Source organism: Coturnix japonica, chromosome 2 (assembly GCF_054131305.1).
Source record: "Coturnix japonica strain WE chromosome 2, WE-NBRP24, whole genome shotgun sequence".
NCBI classification, from domain to species: domain Eukaryota; kingdom Metazoa; phylum Chordata; class Aves; order Galliformes; family Phasianidae; genus Coturnix; species Coturnix japonica.
In genome coordinates this window covers 96,995,097-97,014,001 of record NC_140664.1, presented here as the reverse complement: position 1 = coordinate 97,014,001, position 18,905 = coordinate 96,995,097, and the positions used below count along the sequence as shown (strand labels likewise).

Here is an 18,905-nt window from a genome sequence, read left to right as displayed (position 1 = left end):
CTTTTTTTTTCTGGTGAGTGAAGTTACTGTTCTGTGCAGCAAGGGGGGAACGCTCATGGGAGATGCAAATAGTAGAAGTGAAAGATATTAGGGGAGAGCTCGTGGGGCTTTGTACCACTTGGGCTTTAACAGGGAAGCTGCAGCTGCCAGTATAGCTGTTCTTGATCCCTAGCAAGCTAGTCACTTGCTTTAATTGTGTTTAATCCTGGTCCCTGGGATATCTATCAAGAGTTTCTGTGCATGTACCAGTGTAGACAGTGTTACTATATTTCTTGTGTTTTTTTTTTTCTTTTCAAGGCATTTTGTGCAGTGCAGTCTTATTTATAGTCCATCTGTTGTCTTTTTTACTGCCTTCCACTTTGTTTTGTGAAGATGTATGATGTTGTCAGCATCAGAATTGCCACTCTTGGAAAGAAAATCTTGCTGTGTTAAAGTTCATACATTGTTGTATGTTTTAGTGTGTGTTGAGAGCCCTTTGTAGAATGCAGCAGGGCTGAAAGTTATGGGGGGGCTGACCCTTTCCAGAATGGACACAAAGGCACGTATGGGTGGAGCCATATCATGAAGGCTGGGCTAGCTCACACTTAGAGATAGTAGAAGATGAAGGTACAGAACCTTCTCAGTGAAGGGATGGTTTCACAGTTTTGCTTAGGCTGACCGAGTTCATGCTGTGCTGCAGATGGGGAGAGCTCTATTGATAGGCTTGGTTGAGTTGAAGCAGTAGGAAGAGGTGGTCAGACTTTTTTTTTCCCTCAGTACATGTTTGCAGCTCTTGGATGTCTGGTATGTTCTGACAACTCATCTCTTGCCTTAGCTCTTTCAAGGGGTGTATGTGAGAGCATGTGGCCCGTTTGTTAACCACTTCCTTCTTTTTCTGCTCAGAAAAAGAGCTGCGCCTCTGGGGACGTATGCAGCTGCTTTTGCTATGCTGTATGTGGTTGTGTTCTGCCAGGTCTCAGTAAAAAGCATGGGAAACACCATGATCTGAAATTTAGACTCTATGGTGAGGGCTTGGTAAAGCAGGAGAGCATGTCACTACCTGCATGGGTTACTGTGCCTGAGAACTGCAGAGCTTTACTGCTTTGGTGGCTGTCTGGCTGTTGCTGAGCTGGGAGAAGAGTGAAGAAGAAGGGGGGACCTCTGCTAAGTACTGCACTGCTTTGCAAGTTGTTTGTTGTTATTGCAAGGTTGCAAACTTCAAGGAGCTTTAGGCTCCTTAAGGACAGAACTTAAATTCTGCAAGCCTCAGGTTTTGGCTCTTCCTCTTTCCTTTCCTTCCCCAAAATTCACAGCCTGTGCTGTTTGACATGCAGTTCTGTTGATATTCGTGCACTTACAGAACCATCATGTCTTATGTAGCTGTCTGGTGATATTGTTGTCAATGCACACTGTATCCCTGTGCATTCTTCTAAGGTTTACCACAAAGCAGTATCTTTGACTCATTAAGGTGAGGATGTGTGTATGTATGTATATGTGGAAACTGCTGCGTTCTGCCTTCTTCCTGACATCCTGGTTGCTATAGTGCAGCGATCTATTTGTGAACACATAGAAGATCATTGCTATAGTTAAAAGAAACAGTGTTTCCTGGCCATGACTTCCTGGGCAATCTCTTCTTCTGGAGCGCAAGCTGCAAGTGATGCCATCGTGTTCCCAGGGACCTGAGGAGTGACACCGTAATAACAGCTTCCTTTAGTTTGTTGCTTTTCTCTACAAGCGTATTCGATAATATTTAAAAATAGTTTCTCTATTTAAATCTAATGCTTGCCTGTTATTCACTGTACATCTCAGTGCTTCAGCCATCTTTCGAACAGATTGGCTGTGCAGTGTGTCGTGGCATTGTGTCCTGTGCTTGCTTTTGTAATATGTGCAGTTCTTATGCTCCTGCATATGCATATACACAGATGTTTTCATGCACCTGCCCAGCCAGAGGAAGTGCAGGAAACAAAGCAGCGTTGGTAGAGTTCTGTCTGAACTGCTGTATTTTTTTTTCCCCTCTTCTCCCTGCAGGTGTGAATGAGAGAGGCTCTCTGCAGTATTTAGTGTCCAGTTGTGCTGGCTCCAAAGAACAGCAGCGTCGCAATGCCCCCTCCTGCTGATATAGTGAAGGTGGCAATCGAATGGCCGGGTGCCTTCCCCAAGTTGATGGAAATCGATCAAGTAAGTGTCTGTGTGTGTGTCTATTCCTATGGACCTGGAAAGGGAGAGAGAGAAGAATGTGTACATATATATGTGTGTGTGTCTATAAACATATGTGTGTATCTGTTTGGCTCAGCACCTCTGTTTACTTAGACGCACGCGTTTCTGTGAGTACATATTCAGTATAAGGTGTTTTTAGCAGAAGAGGTGAAACCTTCTTCCTCTGCTACTGCTTAATTTTTGATGTGTTCTGCTCTGTTTTTAATTCGATTTTGGTTTTTAAACAGCTGCTAAACCGAGGCATTTGCTCCCTATGTGACCCACTTAACACTTTTGTGCTTTAATTTTGTTCAACTGTAAAATTGTGGTAATGTTGTTACCTACTGGCAGAATGTCTTTGCAAATTTTTACAGTCGGTACTTTGCATTTGTAGTATGATCATGCTGAATGGCTGCAGCAAGTGCAGGATTTGGAACTTAAGCAGTGGCATGCACGCTTGGAGCAGGGGAGTCTTTGTGTTCTTCGTGGGTATCTCATGGGTTGTCCTGTTCCCCTGGTTGTTTCTGTTGCAGTGGCTGCATTGACAGAATTGATTTGAGGCAAGGTACAGAAGCAAATGAATTCAAATTTATGAGTTAAGCTCTGTAGGTTTTTTGTGGGGCAGGGAGTGACAGATTAAGTTATACGAATATTATACTTTGTTCTGGACTTCTTAAAAATTGGCTGTTTATTTTGTGGGACATGTATTCATGTTTATGAGTTAAACTGTGTAGGTTACTTGTAGTGGTGGGAGAGCTGATTAAGTTATGAGTGCTGTATTTTGTGTTCTGGACTTCTCTGAGATTATTCTTTTGTGGCATATGCATTAATATTAAAAGCATGTCTTTAATATTTAACAGCTTCCCCATAATGTATTGAAAGCCTACATTGTGCTACCTGTTTAAAATAATTATTTCTGTAAATAGTATTTAGAGTGAAGGAACGCTTGCAAGCCTTTACTAATGTGCTTAAACCTAGTGTATCTAGGGGCCAAGAACATTATGAAACTCTATTAAGGAGGAAAACTGAATTTGTGCTGAGAACATTTTACTGAAATAGAATCCTGCTTTCTTTGTGCATTGCAATCAGTTTCACTTCTAGTTAACCCCACAGTGGTGTTTGCCTCGTATTTAACACTTTGTACCTTATTTTCCAGACCTGCCGTGCTTCTACTTTTTTGCTTGCTGAAATTTGTTAGTAAGCATGTCTGTGTAAATACAAATCTTCTGGATACTGGAGTGAAGACTGTTTGTTTGACTTTTTTTTCCTTCTTACATAACAAATGGCAGACACTGGGCACACTGTGTTCAGAGAAAGATGCGTGTTAGTCATGATGATCATCAGCTTATTGCTACTGAATACATTGGGGATGAAGATCAAATATTTTTCAGTCTCCGTTCAAGCAGCAGCAAAATAATACCAAAATTATTGTTTTTAATTTACAAAAGGGCTTAAAATAACTCTACAGCCACAATGTATGCTTTATCTAAATTATTAGTGTTCTGTTCTGGAACTTTGTTTTAACTTTACTGCATAAGATTTAGAGAGAACAAGAAGGATGAATGCTCACTTACATGGGGTAGCAGTCAGCTTCCACATGCCACTTTGTGGGGGAGAGGGTGAGGAGGAAAATGAGGCTGATGGAAGAGAGGCTAATGGTGCCCTTACTATTCATGCAGTGACAAGAGGGGCAATGAAAATGCAGATGTAGTAACAAGAAATGAAGACGGGAGAGTCCTATCACTTTCCCACACGCATAAATACAAACCTGCACATTCATATTAGTTGAGGTTAGGAGAAAAGTGAATATGAGCCTTAAAAACACGTAGTGTGAGACATACTCCTAAACACAACTCTGCTTTTGCTTAACTTAGTGTTAACTCTTTCCTGATCTGTTTTCCTTAGAATGTGTATTCAGTTGAAGAGTTGGTTTATGTCTTAGATTGCTTCATGGAATTGTAAACAGCCAAAAGGAAAAAGAAGGCAGAAAAGTGAAGTGACTTACTTCATTACTGACCAAACACTGCAACCAGAGTGTGTTGCTTATATCCCCAGTTGGGATCTGTTCAGTCAAGCACCATATGGCACAATTCAGAAGCCACCCAAAATTTTATCTTCCTTACCTTTATTCTCCCCCTCTAATCCCTTGCCAGAAAGAAAGCGAGCATTTAAAAGAACAGCGCTGTATTTCTAGCTCAAAGAACAACAGAAAAATAACACACTGTAGCATAATGCAAGTTCTTCATCTTTCCAGATTCTGGAGCTGTTCCAAATATAGAAGTAAAAATACCACGGAAAAGACTAGAGGGAAACCTATATATTTGTTAAGTTGCCTGTTGGATGTTCTTGGAAGCATTTATAACTCAGCTGTGCAGTATCCCTGTTCATGTACTGTGTATATGAATGTTTTACTTAGCAATGAAGAGAATAAGATACTTTCAAAAAAGGAAATTTTGCCATAAAACCCACAGTAGTCGACAATGGTATGTTGGAAGTTGTTGGGCCTGGAAAGAGCTCATGAGTGCTTTATTTCCACTAAATGCTAATGAACTTTGTTGAATACTTCCTCTTCAGGTGCTTGATTTCTGATGACCTGAATTTGGAGTCACAGAGCTTTTCTAGTTGATGCCTTGTGCTATATTTCCTGTAGGATTGTTGGCCTGGGTTGATCAACAGTATTTTTAATGTAAAGCAGACTAAATTAGTCTCATTGGGGAAGGGAGGCTCTTTGCCTGCATAACATATAATTAAGTGCTTTCCTTAACCAGCCTCTGTGCCTAACCTTTCTTCTCATTCATTGAAATATACTATTTGATGTCAGGGCTTTGAAACTGCTTGTTTTCTGGAAAGCTGCTTTAAATAAGAAGGGAAAAACTGCGTATTACTCACATCCCCCTCTCATTAGAAGGGGTCTCATTAAGTCACATTAAACCTAACAGCTGTCAGTTGCCTATATGTGTTAAAGCTCACTTTAAAGCATGAGCAAACCAGTGTGCTTTTCTGCCTTCTCTTTCCAGGACAGACTTCAGTGATTTCAGTCTCTCTCTTTCAGAATGTTTTGATTTTGCCTTTTGGGTTTCTTCCTATTCCCAACATATCCTCAATCAAAACTTTACAAACTGTACAGAGACTTGTGCTCCTCTGAAGTGTTACGTGTATAAGTTCTGTCTTGCAACAATTAGTACTGTTCTGAAAGTTCACTTTCAATGAAGATAGTTACGATTTATGGATATAGGGATGATCTACTTTTTAGGTCTTTCTGATATGTAAGCTGAGGAAATGGTTTGGTCTCAGATTTTGCATTGGGATCTTTGGGGATGCTTTTGGGGGCTGCAGTCTGAGGGAGAAATGAATGTGTGGGTTCTGACTACGCATTACCTTCATCTCCCAATCTTCTGGTTTATTAATCTCAATTAAATCTGGAAGAATGTAAGAGTGGGGGGACCATGTGGGCTCTGTACAGGTTAACTGGGATGCTGACAGTGCTCTCCAATCTTTATTTGTTACAGAGATAGCTGTTTCTTAATATGACGTTATTTCTTGTGTTCATATGCACATTAATGTGCTTAAATTTGTGTCCATTATATATATGTGTATATAGTGATTCTCAATAGCCTTTTTTTTTTTCCCTAGTGCTTAATTTTTTATAAAGCCAGTTCTAGTTTTTGATAACATGGATATTCCAGTCTTTACAGTGTGAATTCACAGCTCCTCTCTTTCTGATGCTGGGGAGGCAACATCCAGAACAGGCACAAGGTAGATATTTTATATTGATGCCTCCCTCAAACAAATCCACTCATGTTTGTGTGTTTAAAACCAGAGTTTCTCCGTACTCTATGATGAACTTCCTGACCTCTGGAGGTAAACGTTCCTGTGTAAGGGAACAGTTCATAATTAAACTTAGTTGTGCAGTCTCTTCTTCCAAGTTTACTTTTATCTACTAGATCATTAAATTTAGATAGAATTGATAGATGTGAATATATAAAATTTGCTGGGGGAAAAAAAAAAAGCCCCAAACACCACAAACCAAAATCAAAACAAAAAAGACAGCTGTATTTTGCTTTTCAAAGCATAGTTTTGACGTAGTAGGCAAAATTAACAGGAGCACTATCAAATGACAATGTCTTGTTAAAACACTGCAGTGCATCACATAGGGGGTAATTGTGGGCTGCTTTACATTAATGCTCTCTATAAGGTTTAGATTTAATGTGCAAGCTTCTTTTAAGAATGTCTTTCAAGTCAAGGGATTTTTCAAGTAGTCTTGGATTCCAGACCTGAATCTTTGGGGTTTCAGACCTAAATCTGGACCCTTGGGGAATGGTAATTGATTTAGCTCAGCGTTTCACAGACTGTGTGGAGAGACACAGTTCAAAAGTAGTTGTGAAATGCTTAATTAGAGAAAGGAGAGTGGCACTTCACTTCTGCAATGTGTGTGGACTAAGAATAGCTGTAGTTCCCGTGAGTGCTGTCACCAGTATTAGAAGTATACCAGTACAATCCTAGCAGCATGAGTCTAAATGGATGAAGCATTAGCAAGCTCCAGAATTGCTCAGGTAATGAAGGAGGAAGCAACATTGAGGTCTGCACATACAAGAGGCTGTACTTTGAAGCATTCCTCCCTATTTTTAGTGATGGCTTCATACGCCACCTCTTAAAACCAAGGCAAAGCAGCTCATGGTTAATTTTTCAGGGTAAGACTTCGTATACTTCTACAAGCTTGTAGGAAAGGGAGAAGCACCTCTCTTCCTTCATCCCTGAAAGTGAGAAATAGACCAATGGATGAGCCAAAAGGTTGCTGACTTTTCCAAATAAACAGAAAAACCTACTTGACTAACTTATGCCAGTTAGCTGAAGTTAGGGCTTACTCAAAACCAGCTTCCATGTTTTAAACAAAGACTAACAATCGTATACATTTATTGCTTCCTGCTGTAACTGTCAATATTTCAACTAAATAACATGGAAAATGAAGCTGTTTATAGTACAGATAGTAAGAAGGAAATCATCATAGTGGAAGTATTTAGCATTTTAATTGTCATTTTAGTTTTATGACTATTAGGGATAATTAATAGAACTGGTACAAGAATTATATTTACTAAGTCAATGTACCGTTTTCTATGTTGGGATAATGAAATTTCTAAATTTTACATTATGAAAGAACTTTTATTTTTAATCTAGAAATAATAGCATTGGAAGGAATCATGCAGATTTTTTTTTTAATACACTGAATATAATTCGGTGCACTAAGACGTGTAGATGCACAAACAGTGCTTTGTTAACATAATGAATCAATCATTGTTAATTGCAATAGGGTGGTGAAAAAATATGGTTTCTTTTCTTATGGGACCATAAGCCTGGGAACAGTTATCATTACAGCTTCAGTTCTTTCTGTAGTGGCAGGCAGCCATAGTGGGTAAAAGTGTCATTTGTGTGTTATGGTTTAGTTATCTGTCTGTGATTTTCTCCAAAGCTATGTTCCTATATAGGTTGATTAGAGTCTTTCAAGGCTGTGAACTGCCATTGCTGATTGGCTGAGAACAGATCCTGAAGGGCACGCTTGAAGTAATGTCCCACTTATGGTCGTGCAGAAATAGTCTCTTAGTATTCCTGATCCCTGGAATGAGGGATGTGAAGGAAGACCTTAGGAAACAAGCAGAGAAACAATATTATTTCACCTCTTTCACCCTTAGTCTGATTTTTGTTAGCCTGGGTTTTGATGTCTTCAGCTGATAGAGTTCTTAAGGTTAAGTTTTCATTTGTGGTGGGTTTTTTTTTGGCTGTTGTTGACTTTGTATGCTTTTTGAAACAGCAATAATCTCATCTCTTAAAAGTTAATTCTGCTGTAAAATAATTGTTTTGTGTTAGATGAGATTCCTGGAGTTACACACCACTTGAATTAATGGTGAGGTACCTCATTCACATTCTGGCCAACTGGAGTATCCAGGAGAACTTTATAATTCAATTATATTCTCCATCTGGGACTCCAAGATTAGACTGCAAAAGAGATTTGCAAAAACATCCACAGAATGAAGTTTAGTGCCTTGTTGTGGAGTCTTTTCTGTGCTGGTAGGCCAGCAGCGTCAGTCATGAGCTGTGGGCTTGCAGGGTGAATTAAACTTGGTTTTCAATGGTATCCTCACCTAATAAAGTGGTTGTATGAAGAGCCACATCTTAAAGCCTCACTTTGTAACGCTTGTCCACTGAGTGCTATTTTAAATTTGTGGTGCAGGTATATTGCAAGTGTGCTGTAATCCACTAGACCATAGGTCCTTAGGTGCTTTATTGCCTTTTAGTATTCCTAACTGAGGCTTTTTGCGTCCCTAAGAAGCAGGAAATAATATAGCTTATTAGTATCCCAGTGTGTGAAGTAAGACATTGTAAAGTCGTGTTTTGCTTATTTTAATAATGTTGTGTTTCACTCCAGAGCACTGCTTCTTTGTTTTGCAGTCAAGTTATCATCTTACTATGATCGTTGGAGCAATGCTTATATGTAGTGAAATGCAGATTTCAGAATTACTGTAGCCCAGTGCCTGAGGAGTGAGTTAGGTCTCACTGTTGTTCAACAGTAGTCAGTGGAGGGAGTAGATTCCGGCAGTGGCTCAAATCAGCCAGCCCAGCCTACCTGCCCTGAAGACCAAATCTGCCCAGGGTCTTCATTTTGCACTAGGCTTGCCCCTATACCTGCCCTGAAGACCAAATCTGCCCAGGGTCTTCATTTTGCACTAGGCTTGCCCCTATACTTTGAGAAATCAACAGCAGGGTGAATCCAGGAGCCAGGCCTCCTGGCATTTGGTGCGCTGGTAGTGGGCAGTCCTGCTACTGCTGTATTCCATGTACTGCAACAGGAACAGATGAAGCCTCTACTGATCAGGAGAAGAGGTATTTTTCTCTTTTGTTAAATCCATACAAATTACTTTTGCACCAGAAGATTTGTTAGCAGAATGGCAGCATTAATTACAGACAGAATGGTCTGTTTACTGGCTTGAGATCTCCTTACTTTGACAGATGTGCAGTTCAGCAACAGAACTTTGACGCTGGATGTTTTCCACTAACAGATGTGATGCATCTGCTGGTTTTTGGCTTAGCAGCAAGAAGAGTTAAGGTTTTTCCTCTTCCCTCATTAGGAAGTGTCAGGCAGAGAAGGCAATATCCCAGCCCTTGTCCAAAACAAACAAACAAAGCTGTGAATCTCTGATAGCCTTTTGAAAAGGAAAAGTATTTAGCCTTTGGCCTAAGGGAAGCTATTTTGCATAGCACCGTGGGAGTACACCTGAACTGCACCTGTAACAAAGGCTTCTAAACAGATTTGGCCTTCTGTCTTCTTCCTGATGCTCACAAACACCATCTCTTTGATTTGGAAGTGCTTTAAGCCCAGGTCAGTGTACTTAGGATTGTACTGAGCTTGGTCAGCATTGTCTCTTTGGGGTGTCTGCTCATCCTGCAGTTTCCTTGGAACAAAACATTCCAATCAGCATGCCCATACTAAATGCTTCCTGTTTGGGTGGTTACCTCTGTGGGGAACCAGAGGTGTAGGCATGAGAGGATTAAGCTGGTGGAGAAATAGGGGGGAGATCTTGATCTGTGCTCTTCAAGTTATCTTGGAGGTGGTACAAAATACATCACAGGCAGCATCCTGCATAGTTGACCCGTGTTTGGGATCTGCATGTACCTTAGTGCACGCAGCCTGGAGATGTGTCCCTGAGAGGTGTACAGCTGAGCAGAAATCACAGTATCACAGTCTCGTGTTGACTAGATGTTGCTGCCAGACTACAGACATGAGTATGAGGTGTCAGTGCAGATAAATTTTTACTGGGTGTGCAAATTCACATCAGTTCTAGCACTGCCTGTGCTCAGTGTTCTCCGTGTCCATGCAGACCAACAACTCACAAAGCTGTATTGTCCTGTTATAGTTTCCCATTATGTTTCAGCTGTGAATTTAATACCTACACTAAGGTAACGCTTTTATACCAATTGAGGTACTCAGTGCAGGATGGTTGTGCAGGGGTAGCTGTAGGGGTTATCTCCTGATAGGGAGCTTTGGTTTAGTCTGTGTCATTTCATGCATTAAAGCTACAGCTTGATCTTCTTAAAGCTTTAAGAAGATCATCACAGTGTGTGTAAAAACACACTTCATTTTTGCAGTGTAGGAGAAGGACATAAAGGCAAAAATATCCTATCTAGATACACTAGTACAAAATAATCATTTAGATGAAGGGAGTACTCTGAAATATTTAGGTTTATCTGATTGTAAGGAGTTCTTTGAAGTATGTTAGGTAATGAAGTGGATTTTATTTATTTGTTTAGAGCTGTAAATGCAGCAAAGACATTGTGTGCGTTCTCATAAAAATAATTGTGAGAAGATTCATTTGACCAAAATGTCAAGTCATTTCTCCTTGGCAGCAGGCAAATATTGACAGCTGTAGCAAAACCTGCATCTCTGAATGGTCTGCAGAGAGCAGAGGTAAGCTTTTACCTCATCTTACTTGGTTCACTTTAAACACAAACAACCAAACCAACAAAGAAGCTCATTGCTCACCCTTCTGCCACTTGTAGAGCATATAATGCTAGTGCCTGTCCTGCAGCCTGTGGCAGCCCTGGTGATGCTCGCAGCCAGGAGCTCTTGAGCTGGTGGCATTCATCTGCTTGGCATGGTAGGGGAAGGTTGTGTCAATGGTTCTGTGCAGGGAGCGTGGAGCCTGAGGGATTATTAGAAGCAGGAGCTTATTAGGATTGCAAATGTAAACTCTTTCACGTTTGTTAATTTGTAAAGCTCACTGTAGTGCTATCAAATTGCTGATGGCAAGCTTTTTGTATCCCAGAAGATTTGCACTTCTTTTCATTCTGTTGCTTAGTCAGAGTATGGCGGCACCAGGAAGTCCCAGCAGTACCCTGAAGGGCTGCACAGCTGCAGGCTGTATGTGGCCAGCAAGTGGGCCTTGTCCAAGCTCCAGGCAGCCCCCTGTGCTCCTCCCTCAGTGGGATGATTTTCTGCTAGGGATAGAAGGAAGAGAGCAGCTGAGAACTGGAGTTGATCACACAGGATTGTTTGTTTCCCTGTGTGTGTTTTCTCCTCCACTGGGAAACATGACTTCTTGCTGACTGTAAGGAGAAGCTAGCACTGCTGGAAGCTGCAATATGCAGGGGGGACAGCAGGTCAAAGCAAGCACATGCAGGTGACACGGTACTCCAGCCTGAGGAACTGATGAAGTCGATCAGCTGTGTGGAGGAAGGCCCTTGTCTTGTGCAACTGGCTTGATCTGTCTCCACTTGTGCTCACGTAGGCAAAAAGGTACATGCCGGTTACTTCAGAGGAGTGCATTCTCACTTTGCATTTTCTCTCACGTGCTGGCGTTTGCTGCTCATTTAGGCATGCACAGCAGGTCAGATGAGGATATGGTTCCAGAGGAAAACAACGACTCCTTTTTAATGCATCAGTTTTTAGCTTGGTCATATTCCCTGATGTCTCATTCGTGTGGTCACGTGAAAGCAGTAGTGGCAGTGAGAGAGGAAGGATGGGAAGCAGGAGTCCAAGGGGTACAACAAAGGGGTGCAGGATCCTTTCAGCAGATGCTTTCGTTCAGCTTTGATTAAGATGCTTGTGTTATGTTTTTGCCTGCATATAAACAGGCTTAGTTGATTGGACTGTTGAAATAACAAATCCTACTCAAGTTTGATGTGAGTGAGGATTCCCATCCCTGATTTTTCTGGTACAGTTCAGAAAACAAATCCAAGAGGAAAAATAATTCTCCCTCCCCATAACACATCCTGCTACTGGGCTGGATTGTAGCCCAATTGGTTTTCCATAAACACTGAAGGGAGGCTGCATCTTTTTGGCAACAGCATCAGCTTCAGGGTTGTAGTGTGGTTTAGTTTGAGAGAAATCTGATTTGCTGTTTGAGCGATCTGGGGAGTTTGCAAAGAACAACAGATCTGTGTGACAGTATGTGTGGTCACCCAGTCTTGGAGGAAAAAAATGCCTGCAGCTGCCATAAAGTGAGATTTGGTCTGTTTCATTTTGCCATGCAACTTGGTTCATATTTTGAGTAAAACCCATATTTGTTCTTTTAGCCACCTGTTTCCCAAAAGCATTTATATGTGCACCCTGTGTTTGTAGCAATGTTCAGACTACCATGACCAGACCAAACTGCTCCTACTTCCTCAAGACCCGAAGCAGCAGGGCTGTTTTCACTCAGTCCAAATGCTTATGCCTGCGGATATTGAGAAAAAAGCAGAACTGCTGCATCTGGGATCTTAACACCTTCCAGCTAATGCTTTCACAGAGAGGAGCCTGTATATGCATACTCAGTGAGGATTACTGTCATCGTATGAATGATAACTGAAAGAGACAAAAGAAGGCTTAAAAATATTGAATGTTTTCTTGCTTTAGATGTCATTCCTGGAAAATGCTCATGTTGGTATCTGAATGTTCTGTTTCTGCTGGGCAATGAGATGCAGTACACACAAAAGACCCTTTGATTTCTCAGCGTGGAGAAGTTGAGATGATGCTGTGTGGGTTAAAGATGCCAAAAAGGACTGATAATGTCATCAAGAGTGTGCTTAGAATTGCTGTCCTTATAGATAATCAGACCAAAACACTGAAAATCTTTTAGACCCTTCTAAGCTTCACATTGCAAAGAAAACAAGATACTACTAACTTGTTTTTTTTCCTTTGGAATCAGTGCTTTAGCAATTATTCTAATACTCAGGTTATTACAACTCAGTGATTTTTTTTTCTTTTCTTTTTTCCTTATCCAGAAAAAGCCTCTGTCCTCTATAATAAAAGAAGTCTGCGATGGGTAAGTTCTGCCATATACAATGTAGTAGATACTGTACGTTTTCCAGTTATTAGATTAATGTGGAGAATAATAACTATTCTGAAGAAAATCTAGGTATTCTTTGTGACAAGTCCTTAGGTTATTCAGCCTTGCAGTTGTATTATCTTTGCGCTTTGAATTTATAATGCATTTTGGATCAACTACCTGCAAGATGAGGCTCCAAACAAAGCATTTCCATCATACGTGGGCATTTCGTTCAGCCAGTTTGTTGCTATTCTGCACAGAGATGCATTTTTACCATCCTCACTTAATAGTTCTGGTCCCTGCATCTCATAGGTGAAGGAACTGCTGCCCTTGGCTGTGGCTTGGATTTTCAAGCAGTGCACAAATACTGTTTCAAGCAATTGCTACCATAGAGGAGAAGCCAGTTTACATTTACCAGATTGCTGCTGAATTAATGAAGTAGTGTTTTGAGCAATGTAATATATCAACTTAGCACTACAGACATCGGGCATTGCAAAAGCTAGCATAAAATCGTGGTACTGTAAATGTTTTTAGTAATCCAGTGATATAAAACTACAAGGAAAGAATTAGACCTGTTTGTTTTGTCTTTTCTTAAATAGGTTTGGAATGAATATCAGATCCTCATCGACTTTTTTGGGGAGCAAAGGATATATTTTTTTTTAATCTTTGAAATTTCATTTTGTAATTAATTTCTTTTTGTCTTTCAAAGGTGGTCTCTTGCAAATCATGATCAGTTTGCACTGCAGCATGCTGATAGTTCAAACTTCTACATCACAGAGAAGGTTGGTGGATCATTCAGCCCATCTGTTGCATAGTCTATTACAATATTTGCTACAATTTATTTTCAGCTAACATACCTATAAAAACTACAGTTTTCTCCAGAATGTGATACTGATGAGGGTATGTGTACCAAGAGACCAAGTCTAATGATTTTGCACTGATTTCTTTTGATACAGAAGTTGAAACAAAAGGTTGAATGTGTAGAGGCCCTCATGTCTATTGTGTTTAATCAGTCTTCAGCACTGAGACCCTCAGCTTTCCTATTTGTTCACGTTTAGTATTCTGCTGCAAAGCTGGGTGCAGGAAATTGAAATATGTAAAACATGAAGGGCTCTTTGAAGTCTGAGGAGAAGTTCAGTGCATACTGCTTCCCTCTATGGCTGCTCATATGGAAATAAGCTTTGATGACTGTAATATTTGCAGCTCCTTCATGCCTGCTGCCTTGTCTCTTTCTTCCTGTGTCTGTTCCGTTGCTGCCTTTTTTTGTCCCCAGATAACATGGCAGTGGATGATTCATGAAGTGATGCAATGAGTTCAGCACTGAGTAGTGAAATGGCTGTAGCTGTAATAAAAATGGAATGTCCAGTCTGAATAAATGGGGCATGCTCATATGAATGAGACGAAGTAGTACATTCATTCCTAGCATTACTGATAGAAATGCTGGAATTAAAAAATAAACCACGCACACACATACAGTAATTTGTTTGGAAGGTTGCATAGGTTACTGCTGCAGAGAATGTGAGCCCAGAAGGCCAACTGCATGCTGGAATGTGACCAGCAGGTCAAAGGAGGTGATTCTGCCCCTCTGCTCTGCTGTTATGAGACCACACCTGGAGTACTGCATCCAGTTCTGGGGCCTGCAACACAAGAAGGATATGGAGCTGTTGGAATAAATCCAGAGGAGCACCACAAAGATGATTAAAGGGCTGGAGCGCTTCCCCTATAAGGACAGACTGAGAGTTGGAGCTCTTTAGACTGGAGAAGAGAAGGCTCTGGTGAACCCTTACAACAGCCTTACAGTACCTGAAGGGGGCCAGGGCCTACAGGAAAGCTGGGGAGAGCTTTTTTTATAAGGGCTTGTAGTGACAGAATGAGGGGAAAATAGCTTTAAACTGTTAGAGGGTATATTTAGACTAGATATTAGGAAGAAATCCTTTACTGTGTGGGTGTGAAACACTGCAACGTTGCCCAGAGAGGTTGTGAATGCCCCCCTGGAAGCGTTCAAGGCTAGGTTGGATGGGGCTTTGAGCAACCTGGTCTAGTGGAAGGTGTCCCTGCCTATAGCAGGGATGTTGGAACTAGATGATCTTAATGGTCCTTTCCAACCCAAACCATTCTGTGATTCTATGACAAGGAGTGATTCAAAAGCTACTGATGTCAGCATGAAGATCCCCCTGGAGTCAGAGGCTTTTGAACTAAATAGACCTGAGCTTAGCTGTATGGAGGCAGATACCTCTTGTGCTGCCTTGTTATCAGTTCAGGTTTTGCTTACTTTTAAACTGAGGAGTGATTTGGTTTTATTTTGTATTTCATTGTTGTGTAGGAACTACTAAACAGAGCTGAGACATGAATTGCAGCAAGAGAAAAGTTAGTTCTTATCCCCACCCAAGAAATAAAGGGAAGTTAGACACAGTGGAGCATTTAGAAAACCTAAATTTAGCAAGATTACTAGAGCAGTTGCTCATAAGACAGTTCTGCTTTTATTTATTTATTTTTCTCTTCAGCAATCCATTTTTCCCTTTAACTATTTGTCACCCAAGACAACCTTCTCAACATATCATGGTCTGTTTTGGTGTCTCCCACCTCTTTTCTCTTTCATAAAAATAAAATCTCTCAAGTTTCAGTTGACAGACGTTCCATGACAAGGAGAACTGCTGAAGTAATTATTGGCATTTCTCCTCTACCTAAATTAAACATTGCTTTGCTAATTTTCCTTCTTTGTGATGCAACATGCTCCAATAAGTTAGGCACAGATGAACTTGCCTGTTGGTGTTTAGACTCTGGATTGTACTGTACATACTTCCAAGAAGAAGGGTTGAGCAAACACTCAAATTTGTTGAAGGCATTTGTCCTGATACAGTCAGAGGAGCCTTTCAAGTTTTGCCTCCACCTTTGGTGAGTAAGGATCCTGTGGTTTTGGAGAAGATAGACATTTACTGTTCTGCATAAAGAGAGGCGTGATGCTTTTTTCCAGTGTTGAACTTACACTGAGGATGGAAACGGATGGACTTCTAGAACAGTTTGGATCATACTGCTGTGAGGACTTTGAGTTTGTTTATTCCCTGCTGAAAATATGCAGTGTCTGAGTCACATAAATAAGAGAGAAGAACTCTAAATGCCACCAGTATTACTCAGATGTCTGTGACTTTTATTAGATATTGCTCAATGTTTATCCCTGTTTGTTGGAATGAGGCTGTAAAGAGAGGCTTATATAGGTTGTCACCCCTTCTGCAGGCTTTCCTTCATTTGTGTGTAGTGAGATATTGTTGCTCTCTGAATTAAAACATGAGAAACATTAGGTACGAGGACAAACGCCTGTGCTTCAGTGAAGCTAAAGCACTAATGACTAGGCCGTAAAAGAAATGTTGCTTTAATTTACTTCTTACTAGGAAACTAGCAACTCTTTTGCTGCAGCTTCTGTTAAGTAAATATTTTTACTGCTCTCAGAGATTAACGTAATGACACTATGTATAAGTGACGTTTCTGCAGAGCTTTGGGTGACTCCTAATTTGAGGCCTTCCAGTCAGAGATGATTTTTATTTTTTAAATAGCATCATGTTTAAAAAATACCATGAAGGAAAATGATTAAGTGAAATCTTGTACAAGATAACTAGTAACATGAAGTGAAAACACTACGATGTAAGACTGTCAGCACATGGCTTACGATTATTTATGGTTCTGGGTGGCAAACAGCGCATCTGTGTTTTGGTTGTCATAAGCAGAACTTTTTATCTTTTGTAGCTGACCTATATTTCTTGATTATACCATAGATAAATGAAAATAACACCCAAACAGTTCTGTCTCTTACTTCTTATTTATGGCTGTACTTGGAAAAATGCCTCTACAGGAGTAGCAATAACTCCTTCAGACTGCATAAGGACAGTCTTCTAGCAAATCTTGAGTCAGGCTGCGTTTCTCATGGAGATGGGTCTTATCACGGGAGGTGCAGTCTGGACAGCTGCTTTGAGGTTCTGGTCTGGCTAGGCCTGTGAAAGGGCAGTGAAATGTGTTACTTACGTATTTTGGCAGTTGTTTTTTGTTTGTTTTAATTAGAAATATAAGAAGTTATACAAGCAAGAAAAGCAAGTAGACACAGCTCCTTAGCTCAAGCCTAGCTGGTGTTTTAATCAAAATGTCTTTGACTGTTACTCTGTTTTGATGTGCATCTCTTTATAAAATGCCCTTGTTGTCAGGAAATGCCTCTCCATGACATGTCAGACATCTAAAAGCCTGACTCCTGAACCAGGATCTCACTGTGCTAGAGGCTACATAACAATAAAAGTCACTGCTTCTTCATTCTATCCAGGTTGTAGTTGAGTGGATGCTTGTGTGCATCAGGTGGTATAACTCAGGAACACTATAGCCCTGGGAAGCTCAGTTTTAGAACAGGAAATGCTGTATGAAGAGTAGAAAATGACTGTACAATTGCACTCTGTGGTTTTCTAGGCTGAAAACCTTAACTTGGATTTCTGCCCACTGTACTCCTTTGCTGGCAGAACCGAGAATCCAGAGATGGACAGCCGAGTGACTCCATGCAGTGCATTTCAGGGTGAGCCTGGTCTTCACATCTGAAGATGGACATAGTAGTGTTAGAGAGATGGCAGAGAAAGGCTAGTGAAATGATCAAGGGATTTGAGCAGCTGCCTCACAACGCAGGGCTTCCTTTTACATCTGCAGCACAGAAAAAGCGAATACTGAGGAAAGATGAAGGGAACAAAAGCAGTCAGATCACAACCCTGAACAGCATTTGCTACTCTTACAGCTGGAGAAAGAATATGAGGTTAGATATAACAATGGGCTGACTTGGTGGCAAATTACTTAAGTTTGTTTTAAGTCACTATAAGTTTTAATAAGGTGAGAGTTGAGAGATGTATGTAATCATTGACATTGTACTTCTTGGCATGACAAGACTGTACCGTTTTAGAAGAAATATTGAGGTAGTTTTGTAATGTTTATTTTCAGGGAGGTTGCTGGTAACAGAAATACTATCTTATGGCTTTTCACTTCAGAATTCAAGAATAGCATTTTCCTTGGGAAAAAGAAATAAGCATTGGCATTTTGGAGTGGAAGCTTCCTGCATGCTGTTCACCTATCCCTATTCAAAGATTACATATGCTAGCAAATAAAGCAAAGTATACCCATGTCATGGAAACCTAATGCTGTCCAACTCTACAGTTTTGCATATAACTTTCTAGCATGTGAGCTGCCAGTGCTCTCCTTGCATTAGATCTACAGTCATTCAACAGCATGATCAGACATTTAGTCTGAATGTTGACTGTTCCTCCTCACTTCATTCACAATAAAAAGGAGGAAGAAATCCAGAGCTTTTATTTATCATATTTGTGATTGGAACTAACCTTCCAGCCACACTGTTAGTAGGATGCCAGGGAATGGAGGGGAGTGAAGAAATGGGGGGGGGGGGGGGTGAGGGGGGGGCATGGAAGAAAGCTCAACTACATTTTTCTCTGGAAACCTACAGTCACTCTAGCTTGAATGCTGGTGAAACCAGACCCTAAAGTCTGTACTTTGCATGATTTACTCATCTTCAGGTAGAGTCATCTGTAAAACCACCATCATTACACTTGCTGTGTAGAGCAACGGTGCTATTATGCTATGAGCAGACATCGTTCTGATGGATTAAAAAAGGCAGAAGTTATTTTTAACCTGTGCCAGTTCCCCAATTCAAGTAACCACAGACAGTTGTACCCATTACACGGAAGTGGGAGGCAGATAACAAGCAGCACCATCGTCCTCTGAAAAGTTAGAGCATAAGAGCAGCACCCTGCAAACTAAACATCTGGGAAGATAGACTTAGCTGGGCACTTCCTATTGTTGGTGAGATCATGTGGGGAAATCAGAACAGGGAAGTGAAATGGACAATAAAAATAAATAAAAAAGGGTTTATTATGTCGAAATAGTTTTCTGATGCAGTTC

The 18,905-nt window shown here is 40.7% G+C and overlaps 1 protein-coding gene across 15 annotated transcripts in view; it reads left to right on the top strand.

Annotated features, from left to right (window-relative positions):
• ELMO1 (engulfment and cell motility 1) overlaps nucleotides 1-18,905 on the top strand; it is a 274,013-nt gene that overhangs the window by 42,174 nt on the left and 212,934 nt on the right. For 14 of the 15 annotated variants that reach the window (XM_032442431.2, XM_085538119.1, XM_015854222.3 and 11 more), the window contains 3 exons: nucleotides 2,008-2,157; nucleotides 12,928-12,968; nucleotides 13,681-13,753. In XM_032442431.2, coding sequence (XP_032298322.2) covers nucleotides 2,080-2,157; nucleotides 12,928-12,968; nucleotides 13,681-13,753 — 192 coding nt within the window. In that variant the 5' untranslated portion in view covers nucleotides 2,008-2,079. Of the gene's footprint in view, nucleotides 1-1,422; nucleotides 1,674-2,007; nucleotides 2,158-12,927; nucleotides 12,969-13,680; nucleotides 13,754-18,905 lie in introns of those variants that run through there. The other variant, XM_015854225.3, reaches the window with a different exon arrangement.